This window comes from Cydia splendana, chromosome 9 (assembly GCF_910591565.1).
Source record: "Cydia splendana chromosome 9, ilCydSple1.2, whole genome shotgun sequence".
NCBI lineage: Eukaryota > Metazoa > Arthropoda > Insecta > Lepidoptera > Tortricidae > Cydia > Cydia splendana.
In genome coordinates, this window is record NC_085968.1 from 7,531,716 (window position 1) to 7,550,701 (window position 18,986).

The 18,986-nt window shown below is 37.6% G+C and overlaps 1 protein-coding gene across 10 annotated transcripts in view; it reads right to left on the reverse strand.

The window, feature by feature from the left end:
• Window positions 1–650: 650 nt before the first annotated feature.
• LOC134793522 (3',5'-cyclic-AMP phosphodiesterase) overlaps window positions 651–18,986 on the reverse strand; it is a 534,412-nt gene continuing 516,076 nt past the window's right edge. For all 10 annotated transcript variants that reach the window (XM_063765108.1, XM_063765110.1, XM_063765111.1 and 7 more), the window contains 4 exons: window positions 9,846–9,939; window positions 5,009–5,118; window positions 3,406–4,533; window positions 651–3,189 (listed from right to left, as the gene is read on the reverse strand). In XM_063765108.1, coding sequence (XP_063621178.1) covers window positions 3,127–3,189; window positions 3,406–4,533; window positions 5,009–5,118; window positions 9,846–9,939 — 1,395 coding nt within the window. In that variant the 3' untranslated portion in view covers window positions 651–3,126. The remainder of the gene's footprint in view (window positions 3,190–3,405; window positions 4,534–5,008; window positions 5,119–9,845; window positions 9,940–18,986) is intronic.

Here is an 18,986-nt window from a genome sequence, read left to right on the forward strand (position 1 = left end):
ATCACTTGCGTCTGCTCGCGACTTCGTCTGCGTGGAATAATGATGATGGTTGATGAAAATTAGGTACCCTATGTCCACCTCAACCTCAATACCTGTACCTGTTGTGTACCTCAATTTTCATCTAAATCGGTACAGCGGTTTAAGCGTAAAGAGATAACAGTCAGACAGTTACTTTCGCATTAGGTAAATAATATAAGTAGGGTTATAAACAAAGTTCTGGCTCAATTGTCCTTAACTTTCGCTTAATTTTTTTAGGGTTCCGTACCCAAAGGGTAAAAACGGGACCCTATTACTAAGACTCCGCTGTCCGTCCGTCTGTCTGTCACTCATGAATCGTGATAGCTAGACAGTTGAAATTTTCACAGATGATGTATTTCTGTTGCCGCTATAACAATACTAAAAAAATACGGAACCCTCGGTGGGCACGTACGACTGGCACTTGTCTCTCCGGTTTATTTCATTATGTATGTAGAACTACTGGACTAGGAGACCAATACTAACTTTGAAAATCTAGCTATATTAATCTGTTATTAATATCTAGACATCTTCTCCACACTTATGTATTGAGATTTTCAAAATTCTATCTTCGGTTAGTCCTCTATGTTCTTAATTATCAATATAAAGGTATGCATAACCAAAATGAAATCACGTTTGAGTTTTCTCCCATATCTTTTTATTCTAAATACATTAATATTCTTTAGTTCAACTCAAATAGTCATTTAAACTATTACAAGCTATTTTTTTATTTTAAACATAAATAATAAGTAATGCAAATGTCCAGCATTGCACACTTTTAACTTGTTATTAATAATAATTTTATCTAAGTATTATCCAATCTTAACCGTAGTACAGTAAAACACAGAAGAGCACCTACTGCCACATTTAGTAGGGAGGCGAGTACATAAAAACATTTGTTCAGGGGTATACCATAACACTATAGACTCTGTAAAATTACTACAAAATCTCGAGTACCATGCATTTAAGCGTATCGAGTCTAACATACAAGAGCTTGTGATGAGAATAAAGTATTAGGTACACAGTACTTTAACATTTCAAAAAAGATTTTCCATTCAGTAGAATTATACTCGTTTGCTATGTTTTACGAGTCGAACTACGCAAGATTGGGTACGTACGGTATACACAGATCTACTGGTAGTACGAACATTTTATTCAACACAATTTTGTTACAAATACATAGGTACATTAGAAAACAAATGGTTCTAAGCGTAATCTTTCTATTATAACACACAGTAGTTAAGCGTTTTAATTTTTCTTATGCGAGTGTTGACTCGACGTACTGATCCTAAACTATGCTTCCAAAATCAGACATTTCGAAGACATCATTGGCGATTTCGCATAAGAAATTCCATAACTTTCTGATCGCCGTAAATCTTACTTTACCTACGAAAATAATGTACATTGGACCTTCATTCTTGACTCTGATGAATGATGGGTGAGAAAATGACCTGCATTTATAAAACATAATAATACTCATACTGAGATACTAGGAAGAATAAAATAAAGTGCAAGGAACTAAATCATAATTAATCAAAATATCTTTTGAGTACATGAAAGTATAGAGACCAGCTCGTAATCGTAAATAAACTAAGAGAATTTACATTAACATGGATATAATGGCATACAGACATCCTTAAAGGTACATTTGATTAAGTAATCGCACCCCCGTGTTTGAAATGCTGAGAGTACCAGTTATAATCGTAGGTAGACTTCTATGATAAGGATACTGTGGCTAACAACAATGTACATGTTACTTATACTGTGGGCTACGCCGGCTTACGAGTTACGTCCATGTCAGATCTGCAGGCGATGAAACAAGACTTTCATCTGCGCTAACAAAATATATTCCTGACGCATTCTGTGATTGTAGCTGCTTACCTACGCTCAGGAAATACTTTCTTAATGCGAATGAATTTTGAAGTAAGTATATCAGAGATTATTATACAAACTTATAGTAGGTAGGTATGATTGTTGTGCGAAGTGAGAACACGAATGAAAGTGCCCCAAGACAGGGCACACTTAGCATGTACTATTGCAAGACCCGGCCTTCGCCGCTACCGCTTACACACTTAGTTAATTACTTCTGCAAACACTTGTACTGATGATTCGAGAGAAAACTAAGTCGCAAACCACTCTTGTTAGTAGGTATTTAACATTTGAATCAAACACTTCAAGCCGTTAGTTGCATACTTACACAAAACTTTTACCGTAAGAGTCATGACTAACATTATGGGTAAAAGGGATAAAATACCCAAGTCACATAAAAATACATTATGCTAAAAGAAAAATGAAAAGGTATCGCCAGCGATCCTTACACGAAATGAGGTGCTAGTAGGTGTGCTACTCGTCGAGCGGCCGACTCTGCGACCGCTGGCCGAATATCAAATATTCAGAAAAAGACACAACAACAACTCCGAAAGGCAATTTTTAAAATTTACCTTAAAATAGATTATAATTTACGATAGGTACCTATTACGTTAATATATTTTGGTGAATAACATCATTATCGCAAACCCGTATTAAATATGAGAAACGTGGATGATATGACAATATAAATTACCCTTTCATACCAATTAATAAGCGTTTTCAATGTCCTAACTTAGTCGCTCCGCGTCGGCGAGGCGACGATTAAATCTACTTATTTTATACCAACTTTATTTCAAACGAAAACTAACTACATACTTACAGGGGATCTGAACGTTTCTGTTAAACTTAGGGGATCGAACTTTACACATCTTTGGTTAGATAAAACAAAACAACAGTAAAAACACTAGACGATCGAATGTTACAGTCATTGGAGGGACATATTATTTAGTCGTTAGGTAACTCTAATTTAACATTGCATAATAATCACATATAAATAATCATGGTCGAAATGTTACGACGGACCCGGAGGTCGTTCCATTTCGACGTAAGCGTCAACAAGTGTTTACATTATTGTTATCCGATCCGACGGGCGCCGCGCCGCTGCCGCCGGGCCCGGGCCGGGCGTGTGCGACTCGCCACTCGCGGTCGCGGCCGCCACTCCGTCTCCGTCGGCTACTACCACAGCTTCCACCAGACCTGCATCTTCTCGGAGAGTTTCTTACAGATTCCGAGTAGTTTCCGTCACATCCCACCGTCGCCCTCGCCCTCGCATTCTTCTGAGCCTTCACCCTCCTCCAGTGTTACCTGATGACAAAGTAAAGTAACGTTAAACTAATTATCACCTGTGTTGGATTTCATTTAGCCAAAAAAAAAAATATAAATATCGAATTACTTATTCCTTATATTTTGTTATAGGTACCTATTCAGACACTATAGTGTCTGAAATTAAATGAAACAGCAAATTAATCGATTCATAAGTTAAGATTGACAATGACAAGATAGTAAAATAAAGGTACTCACTTGAAATCGTATTTGTTCTGGGCGATCGTCATCTGGCATAGCATGTGACTGCGCAAGCGCGGGCGGCGGTGAAGGCGGGATCATGCTCTGGTAGTAGTCTCGGTTCTCCTCCAACGTGTCCAAGATGTCTTGTGCGTCGGGGTGTACCAGGTCCGCCCAAGTCTCCCATAGTGGATGCACAATGTAGTCGATGAATCCGACCTGACTCTTCTCTATCGTAGAATTGTGCCTGTCGCACATGGGACTGATATCCATTCCGTGTTCCCTCTCACGGTCCCCCTGTTGGAAGAACTCCTCCATCAGCAGCGCCACCCACCTCTTGTAAAGAGGTAGAGGCTTTGTGGGATTGCTCAGATCGGCACAATGTACGAGATTCTCTAACACCTGTATTCTGTCCGTGTAATTGTCCAGCAATAACACGCCACTACCGGCAACTTTCTTAGTCTCCACCATGGTTTTCAGATCGGCCAGGAGGCTCATGTGTTTCGACATGTCCGTCGAGAGCACCATGTCTATGACCATCTTTCTGAGCGTCTGCCTCTGCTTCTTGTGAAGGTTAACGAATATGTCGCAACCTTCGTTCTGTAGCAACTTGAACGCTACGGCGAGGTGGTGGTTTTCTAGGACGGACTCGTCGTTGTACATGAGTGCGAGTTCCGAACTGGAATTGACTAGGAATTGGTTGGTGAGGCCGGGGTGGTCGACGTCGTGGACACAGGCGGCAAATAGGGCCGCGCACACCTCGATGGGAGTAAACACGGCGTCGAGGGCGGGCGTGTTGAGGAGCACGTTAGTGGACTGCGTGACGTCAGCTGCGTGCAACGAGTTGTGGAAAGGGTTGTCACGGATGTAGTGTTCCTCGAGGGTTACTGCAAACGCGAGGAACGTGCGTGCCGGGATCTGTAGTGTAGTCAGCAGCTCTCTCGCATTGAAAGCAGCGTAGGCGACGGCGGTAAGAGGTCGGCCGCATGACAAGTCTCCAATTCGGAAGATATCTACACCCCAGCGATCGAGCTCACTAAGGCACCTGCCGAGTTCTTCCTCGTGGGGCGTTTCCACACCATGCCGCGGCACGCGTTCCCCGGTGAAACTATTTGTGTGTGTCAACGTCCTCTTCACGCCAGTGATCTGAGAACAAAACGTGTTGATGAGATTACGACATGTCTTCAATACATTTATTGTTCAGGGACAACGGATGCGCGCAAGTAGCCGCTCGTACGTATGACCCCTTATTTGAATGTGTAGGTATATTCAGGGTCACTAGCTAGCGATGATTAGATAAGTGAGAAAAAATATTGGGATTGCGAAAATAAATAAAGCGGCCTCGATTGGTTTGTTTACCACTAGTGTTATCTTTTACATTTAATAGGTACATTTAATTTACGCAGTAGGTATAAAGATATTAAAAATGGAGATAGTTATAAGATAAAACCCTTTGAATAATTTTACATAATGACATAATTGTAAATATTAACAAATAAGCAAACATGTGTGTTGATAATAATTTAAATACTTATATGAGAGAATGAGTAAAAATGGTACCAACCTGTTGTGGCATAGTGGTAATGGTACCAACCTGTGACATAGTGGTAATGGTACCAACCTGTGACATAGTGGTCGCCGGGCCGCCAGGGCGGGGCTTCTCCTTCTTCTTGATTCTCTCAGACGCTTCATCGACTTGTAAAGACGGCAAGTCAAGCTCTTGTTGCTTATCTGCAAAAAAAAAAACACATACCTAAGTTTCTTCAAAATTGTGAACTAATTTCATCTGACAGTTGCATGCAACTTTATATCATATAACTTTGTATCATTTTAAGTCTCAAAATTTTAGTCACTAACTTTTATCACAACGACAATAAATATGAAACTTAATTACCTATCCTATATGTCCTCACTATATGTTTGATATAAGGTAAATCAGATAGATACCTCTAAACTGTCTACATCTTTAATAGCGGTGTGGGTCATTATTCGACCTATTTTACCTACTACCTAGGGGTCCTAGGGTTATGATTTATGATTGACTGTACTGGTGTATTCTACGAATAACTGAATGTCATTCACTGATTGATTTGTTTGTACCACAATGTATCAACAGTATAATATAAAAAAAATGGAGTAGCCGTTATTTCAGATTTTGTACCCATCATATGGAGTCCGAATAGAGTAGTATTACGATTATTATGAAAATTTTAAACATGTTTGACACCAAATTACGTGTCATGGCGTCATATTTCTATAAAAAATTATATAAGTGCTTAAAAGGTTTGCCTAAAATCGTATATACCGCTGAATATCATTAACGAAAGAAAGTAGGTGAATATGTGAAGTGATAGATTGGATTGATATCGTTCTAGGTCGCGGTATGTGTGCCACTATGACTTAGCTCTATCAATAAATATAAATATGTACTTCATAAATTAGGTACTAGTTGTTAACACTTAATACCAGGGGCCCGTTTCTCAAAAGCTTATAACTTGTAATACAAGCGGATGCCACTTTTTGACAGCTTTTGTTAGAAAGAGACTTCCACTTGCATTAGAAGTTATAAGCTTTTGAGAAACAGGTCCCAGGTGTTAATATTTACTTAATATACAAATCTAAAAATAATTTAAAGAAATACAATTCTAGGGTAGAAGATTCGTTTGCACACACCCATAAAAATGTACTAAAAACGACGACTGTGATAGGTATTTGAAGGTGCCATCAGTTTATTGATGGGATTCAGACAGATTTAGATCTACTTAATAAGATCAATGTTACGGCGGCTTATGTAATCGATTAACGGTTAATAATGAGTTCCCAATTTGCGATACAACACCGCGCCCACACAGACGCCGAGTCGTGATTGTATAATTTCAGCACTTAGGATTATGCTTTGTACACAAGTTGTTATCAGTTTTACTACAATGGCGCTACGCAATACGCGCAGACCACCTTTCGAAAAAAGATACAGGAATATTTATCTTATCCAAGTTGATAAGAAATATAATAGCAATAAAAGTTTTATTTAGCATCTAGTGGATTTAGTTTTGCTCTAATTTCATTATTATAAATATTGGTTTGATTTGTTTGACAGGTATTGATGGAAAGCGACGGATTACGTCTGTTGGGTAAAAACACGTTTTTATTAATAGGCCGGCGCCGTATAATCATAACATTCATAACATAACGAACTCAATACGGTTACCACATATATTTTTAACGCAGTCAAAGAAGTAGATCTAGATTAGGTACAACTACCTTACCCTACATAATTTTATTAGCAACTATCTAAAGTATACTCTGGCCTAATTTATTCTCGTGATATAAAAATTGCTGTAAAACATAAGGCATTATAAAATTTGCAATAAAAAAAAACGTAACGCGATTCAATAAACCTTGGGTGGTCTGATTTAGTAGGTATTTTCGTATGGACATAAAACATATACTAGGTACCTACGATCCAGCGAGACTCACGCCAAATTTATGTTATGAGGAAGAAAAACAAATATTTCTGATTGCTAAGTAAATAATTTATGCCAGCCAGAAGGGAAAAGTTTGCGATGGACAGAGCTGACAAAATAAATTAATCGCTCGTTGCGAGCGACAGACAATTGCCTCAATGACTCGGTGAGCCACTGAAATATCCATGTCCTGCATATTTTATGTACCTAATAAACTCCACTTGAATATTCATAACGACGAAGGCCCCGCAGACTAAAGGTAATAATGGGGAGAGTTATCGTCCGCTAAGAACTAAATGGGTGCTAAGGGAAACGTTTAAATGTATTTATAAAGACCTGAGTGTTTCTTTCAAAATAGCAGTGATGTTGGATACATCTCCAGGGTTGAAATGGGATGATTTGTACTAATTGTTTGTTAAAATATTTACTTACCTACTCTTGCGAAGCTTCAACTACTTATTAAATGTGACTTGTGCACGAGTGCACTTATCGGCTATTTAGCAGGATGCAGTTCGTTGAACGCTCTACTATTGTTGAAGTTACGTACCTAGTATATATAAAATTAAGAGCATATACTTATTGTATTTTTTCTAAAAAGCGTACGTATGATTGTACCGAGTGAACGTTAGGAAAACAATTTTGCTGCCAATAACACTATACTTTTCTATACTCGTACCTAGCACAGAGCGCCATTTGATCGTAAATACTGTAATTTAAGATCATCTTGCGGTTGTTTCAGTTTATGTTGTTTACACGCTAAGCGTAGACGTTTTAAACAATAATAATATAGATATGATTTATGATTGCTTCTTCGACAGCTACTTTAACTCCCAACCCGAGTTTGGCTTACTAGAAATGAGCAAGAGGTTATCATAGCTTCATTATCTCTAGATAACTAATGTTTATTTATTCTGTATACAACCTACCACATAGTAAAGTGAGATAATTAGTTGAAGTATTTAAACGTCCACAATAATCACAGTGTGCTATTTTACCCGGCCAAGATAGCACACGTCAGTCGGGAGCCAGTAGTACGATAGACGATAGCTCAGCTCGACTGAACAACAAGATAAGAAGCGAGCTACGCTTAATATTTTATTGCCTCAAAGAGCTCATCCGCTCGTTTTAATGAGTGTAAATCTTGTCTACGATTAGATACTGTATCTTTAAAATGATAACATGAAACCTGTTTTAGGTGGATATATTATTAAAAAGATCTATATTAAAGCAGAGTTTAGTAAATAAAGAAGACTGACAGCTGTATTCGAACAATGAGATACGTCAAATACTAGATATTGAAACGATATGGATTGGATATGTCAGTGTCAGTGTGTCAGTGTCAATGTCAGTGTCGGTATCTCATTGTTCGAATACGGCTGTGACAATCCCCACACAACCCGAGAATCGTCAATATTGTAGAGGGCGTCAAATATAATTTTTACATTTTATTTAAGTATTTGTGTATGAAAACTGCCACCTTAGCTACTGATATTTAGAATATCAAAACGTACCGGTAGTGCAGCTGCGGTTAGAAATGGAATGTTACCATATGACTAAAATGCTTTGTTACTGCATTTGTGCATATGACTGCGGCCAGGAAAGTCGGATTTTAAGTTTGGAAGTCTTAAAGAGCATTAGGTGACAAATTTTATACGTATAAAGCTAAAATGGAAAAATAGTAAAAAGACACGCGGGGAACGCGATGGTGTGTAGAGGTAATCCTCTTAAATATATATCTACTAGTTTCTGATCAAAGAATTTTTAAATCGGACAGGGATTCTTAAAAACGATGCTTACGAAGTTATCATACAACTCAGGAAAAACGACACGACCAAAGAAGTGGCGAAAATGCAAGATGTGCCGATTGAGCTTATATCAGCAGACACTAGGAATGAAAACACTACTATTACTAAATTAGAAATGTCCTCATCCTTTGGAGCTCCATCTTTAGAACGCAAAGACGATGTTCAGCAAAAAGTTTTGAGTAATGATATTAATTATTTGCCAGCAACTGCTCCACCTCCACCTGCCACGGAACAGGATTCCGGAGTGAATGGGACAGAAGACAACGGAAAACAGTCTCTGAGTGAAGCTATTAGGGATGATGTACAACCCATAAAGACGAAGGTACTCTATTTCATAAAGTAGTAGAACAATATCGTATTAAAGGCGGGGTCAAGACGTCATTGTTGTTTGGGCGGGCGGGCGGCGCGCTGTTGACGTCACGTAAACGAGCCTTGTACGAGCCACAAGGCCTCTATTCAGTAGAACAGTTCGGTTTATGGCTAAGCTTTGGTAAAATTAAAGTCAGGTTATTGAGTTAATGCAAAAAATCAATCGTGAGACGCTAAGGGTAAAATGTAAATACGATCGAAGCCGTATTTCAATAAAACGCATTTCTTTCCACTAAGCTACGACGGATACGAGCCCTATAGCGCTTCAAAAGCCTACGTTTGGATATTGAATATCGTAAAGCCTTTAACCGTTTCGCTGACATTGTCCTTTTATATTTATTTTATTATTCATTGTAATGGCAACAAAAGAAAGGAGATACTGTTGATACATCAGACACAAAATTTGCGTTAAATTCTTCTGTAGGTGGTTCACCACAACTTTTTTCATAATATTTTGAATTATTCAAACACGTTTTTGTTTACAAAACGTTTGTAAAATTGCGTGGGACCATGTTTTCAGTTGTTAACGGCTGTGTATCGGCTTTTGTGAATAGCTTACATTCCTAGTTTTATGTTGGTAAACACTGCTTTCTTTAACTGAAGTAAAACATTTTTCTTTCTGGTAATTTCTTCGATTTCTCGAATTTAAACTGTTGTGAGACATACTAACATCGAATTCTTAGATTTCTATTCCTGACAGTGTGGAACTGCGCTTCTAATTTAGTATAGATACGAAATTTGCAATATAAAATGTAGGTACGATTCTCCTACTTGTCAGTCGTTCACTCTTTTGTGGATAGGATAAAAAAAACGAACTTACCTAAGAAAGTGGTGCAGATGTACTCGGAGATCATGTTTCCGGATTTGCTGGATTCCGAGAAGTGGCTCAGCTCCTTGTTCAGCATCCGTTTGAACTGAAAGTGCAACATCTCCACTGAATGAGCCATCCTAGCAGCACGGCGTCGCAACCAACGAGTTGGTCCACAACGGAACGATTGTCTCTCGGCGCACACGCGCATTTCACAATTATTTAAAAAAGTCAAAAAACTTCTAAACAGTTTCAGTGTTCCTAATTAATTTGTAACTTATTTAGCATTCACCGCGCGAGCGAAATATTTGTCACGATAGTAGGTCAACGCGTGTATTAGTATCGAGCGCTGGGGCAATACTGAAGCCACGCTCGTCAGCGATACGATATCCTCGCTCTTAACGTCTAGACTGTCGTCATCACATCATACTACGTACTTGTACCTACCGTGCTAGATGGAATCACTACACTTAATGGCTCCTCTACACGATGGGCCAACGCCGGCCACTCCAAGGGACGCAGCCATGCGGTAGAATGAGATAGTAATATCACTTGCTCCCTCTAACGCATAAATGCGTCCCTTGGAGTGGCCGGCGTTGGCCCATCGTGTAGAGGAGCCATAATATTATATCCCGAATTCGTGTGAATCGGATTTTCACAAACGCACGCCGGGTACTTTTCCTCTTTTATGTATTGCCTCTATTTGTTGGCACAATGCGGTTCTCTGATTGGATTTGTCGAGCTCTGACCGACATGGCTTCAGTTTAAAGTAGTAAGTATGACCAGACAGGGCTGCTTTAATCTAGATGCAATTAAAACGTTTGCAGTCTTTGCTGTAACTATGTACGGGCAAGGAGTTTAATTTCAGTACCATTTCATACCTTATCATACATTTCATACCTATAAGGTCCATAGGGACATTATTATTTAGGTACGAAATGGTACGGTACGGTAAGGTACGTTGAAAATCAGCAGTAACGAGATCCGGCGAGTTTAATCAAATTGGATAAAGCAACGAATAATTAGCATTTTATTAAATAAATGTAAACAAGATAAAGCGATTGGATAGCGACGATACGGATCAAATCACGCTAACAGCATCGCAGGTGGCCTAGCAACGCGATAAAAGCTACGCGGATAGCTGATACGTTTTTAGTCCCATTGGGCACGGTTGCTGGGCGGCCGGCTAATCCATCAACCAACCACCAACACGGAGCGTGACATAAGAACATTGTATCTTGTGTAAAATTCTAAACTTGTACTTGACATAGTTTTCTATAACCTTGTGACATTATCCCCGGTTAGCTCAGATTAAGAAGTCTACTTCCGAGATTCAATTAAATGATCTGACAAATATTCGGCTCAGTTTGCTTAAATCTAATAATTTTGGGCAGGGATAGAGATAGATAGATGTAGTTTAGTATTAGGTAGATATTACTTCTACGATGTCACGTCATCGACTCGACGTTACTTATCTCTTAGACAGATTGGTATGCGATAAAGGCGTCTGTTTACACCGAATTAGCTCTGAAAAACCCAATTCTATTCTTAGCCAGTTCGATATTTTAAGTAGGCAAGCATTCATACACTTTTTGCTGTAACAATCACCTCCGGTAAAAGGAAATAAGAGTTAAATTTATCCGAAAGGAACAGAGTTACTTTATAATAAAGCGAATTAGGCGGTTGCATAAAAACGCGAGTTCTGAGTGTCACTTCACGGGACAGTGATTTTCACTCGCTGACGACATACAGTCCGTGTCGTTCAGCCAGTGAGAGTTGTTTTGTGTCCGCAGCCACATTAAAACTAACCCAATAACAACACATTTGTAAAGTAGGTCACCGCGCCAGATAAATTATATAAGATTCTCCGAATTGTGTAAAGAACAAAACCTCTTACTGGAACACGCATTTGCATAATTTCAGTTAATGAAAGTTAGAGGATATTATTCTATTAGACATTCTGGAGAGTGTCCAAAGATTTCGGAGTAAAGAGAAGTGGAATGACGGCCATTCGGTCGGCGTGAAAACGTGAAAATATTGCACGAGTCAGCTTTCTAAGAAGTGAATCACTTTTCTGAAAACTCGAAGTTAATGACGTATAATTTGTACGGTTATTATGCTAAAAAGCAGTAACAGAGTGAGTTGATAGCTCATTCTAAATATAAAAATATTTGGTCTATGTTTTTATTTACTATACTTATACTAAAGATCCGAGCAATCAAATCGTTGGCTATTCAGCGCGGGAACGCCGCTGGTATTTTGGGGACGTTTGTGCCAGGTACCTACTTACCGGAATAGGATATGGGTTTATGGCTTATTGTTATGTTTTTTTTTGTAATGACCGATTTCCTTTTAATTTTGACGATACGTGTCGCGGATGACATATGTGAAAATGTACGTTTTATTTTGACGAAACCTGAGGTGGATGATTTTTTTGTATTATGACGAAGCCTGTGCTGTGGATTTGAAAAGAAAAATCAAATCGTTATATTACACCTGATTGCACATAATATTTTTCTAATTCTATCTAAGTTAATTATTAGTTGATTTCGTCAGGTGACAAGCAAAAGTCATTAATTACTAAAAAAAAATTAAACAAAAATCGACCTTCTTTTAGTACTAATATGGTTCACTATGGCTACGAACTTGTGGTGGTAATTAGTGAGTTTGGCCTGTCACCTGATGATTTGTAAGTTGTACTTGTACTTATGTCTCCATTGATTATGACTGATTAAGAATTCTACTCAGCGTCCCGACGACTGGGTTCAATCAGTCATCCAGAAATCCCCACGGATAATCACATAATCGCTTATTACGACTTGAGATCGTAAGGAATTAATAGTAGGTACCTAATGCCATGATACGAGTATTAGCATCGTTAGGTATAATAGCATTAGATTAACACGTTTATTATATTATGTACATTTATTTATTTGTAACCCTACAGCACACAATGTCGTCGAATACTTGTAGGTAGTTAATATATAAATATATTTGGTACTTAAATGAGGAATTATGAATGTGTAAAACATTGTCCAACAATATCCAACAACATTAAAAATATATATTTTTTCATTAAATATTTATACATTATAATAGTTTTGTTAAATAGTTGTTTTTTATGTCTACAAAACGCTGTAAATGCCAAAAACGGTTAGAAGTAGGTAATTAAATATATATGGTTATATTTTTTTATGTTTGAACACATAACTCTTGAGTAACATTCAGATACCTTATCAAATCGAACTAGTAGCTACAATAGTAAGGGCACCCACGAACCTGTTACTCGTACCGTACCGCTACCGCTGCATAAAAGTAGCCACGATGTGTGTCGCCATATGATGGCAAGTACGAGTTTTAGTGCCCGATTCGAACTTTAAGATACGTCAATTAATAGATCTAGAAACGATATGGATTAGATGTGTCAGTGTCAAAAGTGACGTTTTTGTTTGAAGAAACGTCACATTTGACACTGACATATCATATCTAACCATTTCGTTTCTAGATCTATTAACTGACGTATCTTAAAGTTCGAATTGGGCCGTTACTCAGAGGGAAATATAGAGTCGTGACAATGCAATTGTAACCATTAGAGCGGCAGTAGGTACAAGAGCCTCTACCATCAGTTTTAACATTGACATAACGCTCACGTCTACGTAATTTACTTTCTGTACATCTCGCTTCCACTATTGCTCGCATATGCGAGTACGAGCGAGATGCATAGAAAGTAAGTTACTTAAACGTGAGCGTTATGTCAATGTCAAAACTGGTGGTAGCCGTAAAGGAATATGTGCCAGTTGGTTTGTACTGGAGTTTATTCATATTGGTTTTTTATTTCAACATTTTAGTACAGGGAAAATAAGTAATGATTACAAACAATACGTTATATAAAATGATTGAGGTAGTGTTGTGATGTGACATTGATCAAATTAAGTCAGCAAGGACCTACTAAAAAAGTAGTAAAATTTCACTAAAAGAGCATATATTTTAAATATTTAGAAACCCTTTTCTCTGTCGTGCTTAGTGTCGTTTTATGATTTTTGGTGTAATTAGAGTCCATTTTATATTCCAGTCAATAGCAAAGAAGATTGTATTTACTGCTGAATATTATATGAATTATCGGAGTAATTATCCAGTCTGTCCACAGAATTGTAGCTTAAAAATAGCATATCTAACCGAACCTATTGAGGGCGACTGTCAATGCGAACATTTACTGAAAACAGAACAACTGAACTGAACTGAACAACTAAAGGTGGAATTGAGTATAGGTAGGTACCTACTTTTTTAGTAAAAAATTCGTCCGATACACTTTTTTGTTAAAAGGATATGTTCACTATATGACTTTAGGAAAATTAGTTACATGTAGGTACCTTGGTAGTTGGTTAACGCTTGTTGGTGGTTACTTAATGTTTTATAAAGTTTATATTACAAAAAAAATATGTATCAAATTTATACTGTATGTGTTATGGTCAACATCAGTAAAAAAAACCCTCTGTGTATCATAAAGTAATAAGTAATTAACTCGTTTCTGAAATTTGAAATGGGAAATACCGAACTTATTACAGACGGTAACCGCAAATGCCCTTTAAGGGACCGCTCATATCAGAAAACTGTCACGGGTAACTCCTAGCCCACTTCCTACACGACGTCACATGATATGATCATATGACGGTGACGTATACAAGCGACATTTTAGTTTGATGACGTTTAAACAGGAAAATGAAAACGTGCCTATGTTGTTAGTAAATACACGATTCGACTGGCGTAAGAGTATTTTTATACAGTAGTGGGTTATAAATGTAGCCTATGAATAATGTTCATTGTGACGTTTACACAATAGAAGTGCAATGCGAACTACCTGCAAGTCGACACTCTGTGTCAACCGTCATGGCGAGCGGACAGCGAACAGACTGACAAACTGAGTTTTATTTACCACCTTGTAATACAACGGAGTCTAGACGTCACATTCATTAAAAAAACCCATTTGTGCCGTGCCTTTTTACCCCACCTATGCATGCATCAAAATGACAAAAGAAGTAAAAAAAATCTGAATTAGCAACAGTGAAGTTAACACAAAAATACAAAAATAGATTTTTATGGAACAATCGTGGAAATGACCTGAACACACAAATAGCAACAGATAAAGCTATTTATGTGTTTGACAATCATCGCGATATGGAGATTATCGTAGTAAAGCTTAGCTTAGGATAACGAAAAATAAAGATTAAACATTTCCGTTACTAAATCGATGGATCAATTACATTTATTTTTATTCAGAGTTAATAACTCAGTATCACTAATAGGTCAATACGAGTATTCAGTTAACAAGTTAATCTGATACTGACCAAGCGATTCTAGCTAAAACCGCAGATTGAAATCGGATTTAAGTTGCTGGCTGTTTGATGATTCCTTGCAATTAATTTAATTGTCATGCAGACCAGAAACTAGAAATATAATGTCATTCTTACTAGTACTAATCGTGCATTAGGGTTCACAAGTAATAGGATAGTCTCTAGGTGTAGTAGGTGCCAACTTGCCGGATGTAATATCAATTGGGAGTGACCGTTCGTTGATATCAATTCGGTAAAATATTCTGAATACTCGTAATATTAGTGAGTAGCTTACCGAGTGAGTGCAAAGAGCGAAGAGCCTCCGTTTTAACTTGGGCTAAAATGCTTTCGTACGAGTATGTTCGGATGTTTTTTAAGCCATTGGGGCTTGCGAGCTAGTTTTATGTATTTTTATTTCATGAAAAGAGTAAACTTTGCTTTTTCGTTTAATATTGTAGATATTTAGAGCGCATATGCAAGTCAGGACAACGCAATCTCGGCCAGCAGGCTAACTGCACTCCGGTGAGTCATTCAATGAGCAAAAAGTAAAACCTTTGTCTTTTTCATTTTGTCACTTTTTATTCTGCGAAATGAATACTCGTGCTCTCTCTGAACAAAGTAAAACCCTCATCTTCTAGGTATTCTGTGTAGCTGATTTAACGCAGCGAAATTTGTAAGAAAATGTATTTCAATTCGGATGAGGAAAACGGGGTGATACGAATTCATTAGGTTTCAATTTTGATCAATGTGATTCACGGTTTGGGTTAAGGTTTGTATTTATTAGCCTTTATTTACCCAGTTTTTTCCATGTACCTTAGGTAAGGAAAGATTATGTAGGTATATTACATGTTTAATCAATAACATCATAAGAAATCTTCAGATGGTTTTGACCTAGGTCTAATATGGGACAATGCGCTGTTTGTATGCTTGAAGTATAATAGGCGAATGAACGTGGTTTAATCCTAAGGGATATCCTAATCACTAACCCTAATACGGATTGGACACGGATTGCATGTATGAGATAATTATAAAGGAATTTAAATTGTACCCAAGTATTCCCAAGATAATTTTCAAATGCAACCCATGCGTATCAAACTTTACCTAAATATAATTGGTCATCGTCCCAGAATTTTCGGTTAGGTATAGTTCTAACTTTGACTAAAGAAGTAAAGATATGGAATATGCAACATTTGAATAAGAAGAAGACATTGAATTTTCTTTGCTGGGTTTTTTTATTGTAAATATATATTTTACAGTCCAATGTGTGTTCAGTTGTTTATCGCGGACAACGGATCATCCACAGGCTTCAACCATGACCTACATTTTTTGCGGCAACCATCATTTATATAATATGCAATTTACTCAAACCTTATATCATTACGTCTTATCGATATGTATTACTTATAGTAGGGGAGCCCACGATGCTAAATCGGGATTTACTCGAGCGTCATACAGACCTATTGGAATCGAAATTTTAGATGATAAGAAGAAAAAAAGTCATACAGGGTTTCCCATAAGTGACACGTCACAGTGACACTGGAGGTAGATAACTATTTTCCATCTCTTTCTTTTAGGTATTCGGCAAATACTGAATATGCGTTTTTTATTTCTGTATCCAGAATTAGATATCTTAACATAAATCGTTATTTTTACTAAGTAGCAACGGATTGCAGATTTCCTAGTTTTAACTTATTTTTTATGAGGCTTTCGAAAGATGATAATAAATCCTATTTTATTGCAGGAAGGTACATGTGTCATACCATTTTTGAATCTGCACAACATGCTCAATATCTTGACGTTATTTGCTCATTACTTTTCTAGTATTTTTTTTTCACGATAGGTGGTCAAAGTCGAAATTAATGTTTCGCTGTGAATTTAATTCAAGATTAAACCAGTAATTTGTGCATTTTACATTGTTTATCGATAAAATACCTATTCTGTTATCTGAATTAACTATTCATGATGCCGTACACATAAAAAAAATAACTTCAAGACCTTTCCGAGTGCACACAGGCACTAACAATGTTAAAAACGGTCATAATTCATGAAAAACCTTAATTAGGCAATAACTCGAAAACCGTGCCACTTTTACTGGGGTCATGTTAAGTTGGTTTGGGTCCTCTTGGCCTGGTCTACCTTCAGTGTCACTGTGACGTGTCATTTATGGGACACCCTGTATAAAGTTTTTTTTTCCAGCGAGCCGGAAAGCGTCTACAATTTTTTTTAAATTTCGGGAGCTTGGTGGAGGGTTAAAAAATCGTTAAGCAGTGTTCAGTACTTTTGTATATGTACGCACAAATACTACGTATTTTCCTTTTATTATTTTTAAATCGGTTAATACTTTGATCGACTAGCATATTCCAAAACGGGATTAGCCTGCAACGGAACGCTTTTCTGAAAGCGCGCAACACTAGAAGCTCGAGTGTTGCCACATTACATTCCTAACGATATCAAAATCGAAACGCCGTCGCAAACTGCTCGTTCCGAGAAGCTTGAGCCATATAAAACCAAAATCGAAGCTCAAAGTGTCCAGCACAAATTGAAGAAGTCTATCGACGCCAGCCTATGAGATTACTACATTCATCATCGAAGGACAGGGGCCCCTGGAGCCGTCTACCACGTCATCCACCAGATCAGTCCCAAATTACGGATTATGCTAGTCCGAAACCAAACTTACTCAACAAGCAGTTTGTGAGTTTGGTCGTTTTTGTCCACGTTAATGCTATATTTTTCTATAACTTAATATAACACTCATTTGTAGGCATTTTCGTAATCTGACGAGCACAAGTTTTACGCCTAATTTTTAAATTGTAACCGTCAGATTAAGGAAATGCGAGCAAATAATTATCAGATTTAGTAATAGCACAATTATAGCGTTAATTTGGACTAATATGACCAAATCCACAATCTGCTTAACAATTTGTTGAACCCCCCACCAACCAAGGGCTCAACATAGATGGCTAAAAGGGGTAAAGGTAGACTACACGGGGTAGCAAGATATCATTCATATCTTAATCTGACGCGCTCGAGTAAACACAAAAATCCCCTTTTGGGCTCCCCTACCATTATATTAATCGGTATTATATTTATAATGATTCCAGTTAGGAAGTATTTAGGTTTAAAGACGGCTGTTAAGTAAATATCTATTGTAATATTAACAGCAAAATCACTTGAATCACTTCCTACACTTGAACATCCTTATCATTATTGAACGTATGATTTTTTATTTATTTAATCCACATGACATTATATTAGAACAGCACATCATAAACTTGTATCAGCTGCCTGCCAATGTTTTTCTACAATTTAAATCTCTACCATACTAAACTAAGGTTAAAAGCGAACAAAGCATTACATGTAAATAACAACTTTTGTTTAAAATTAAATAAATGCACATAATAAATCGTAGGTTGAATAATTTTACTGAGATACTATTCAGAAGGATCAGGGAGTCTAGCCAAGATCATAATCAAACATCGACAAACACCAAATGAAAAATAAAAATGTGTCGTATTAACAGGTGCTACGGAAAATTACGTAACTATTTCCATACATATATATATGGAATGGCCAGGGATGACGGCAAGAGGCCCGACGGAATGACACTGGTGCCTTGGAGCATGGGTCGGCCGCTAGTTTGCGACGCTACTTGCGTTGATACCCTGGCACCGTCCCATGTTCCAAGCATCAAAGATGCTGTTGGCGCTGCGTCTTCCTCGGCCGAAAGCCTTAAGCGCCGCAAATATGCTGGGAAGCAACTACATATTTGCGGCGTTTGGTGTCGAAACTTTGGGGCCATAGGGGCCAAGTGCGCGTCGACTGT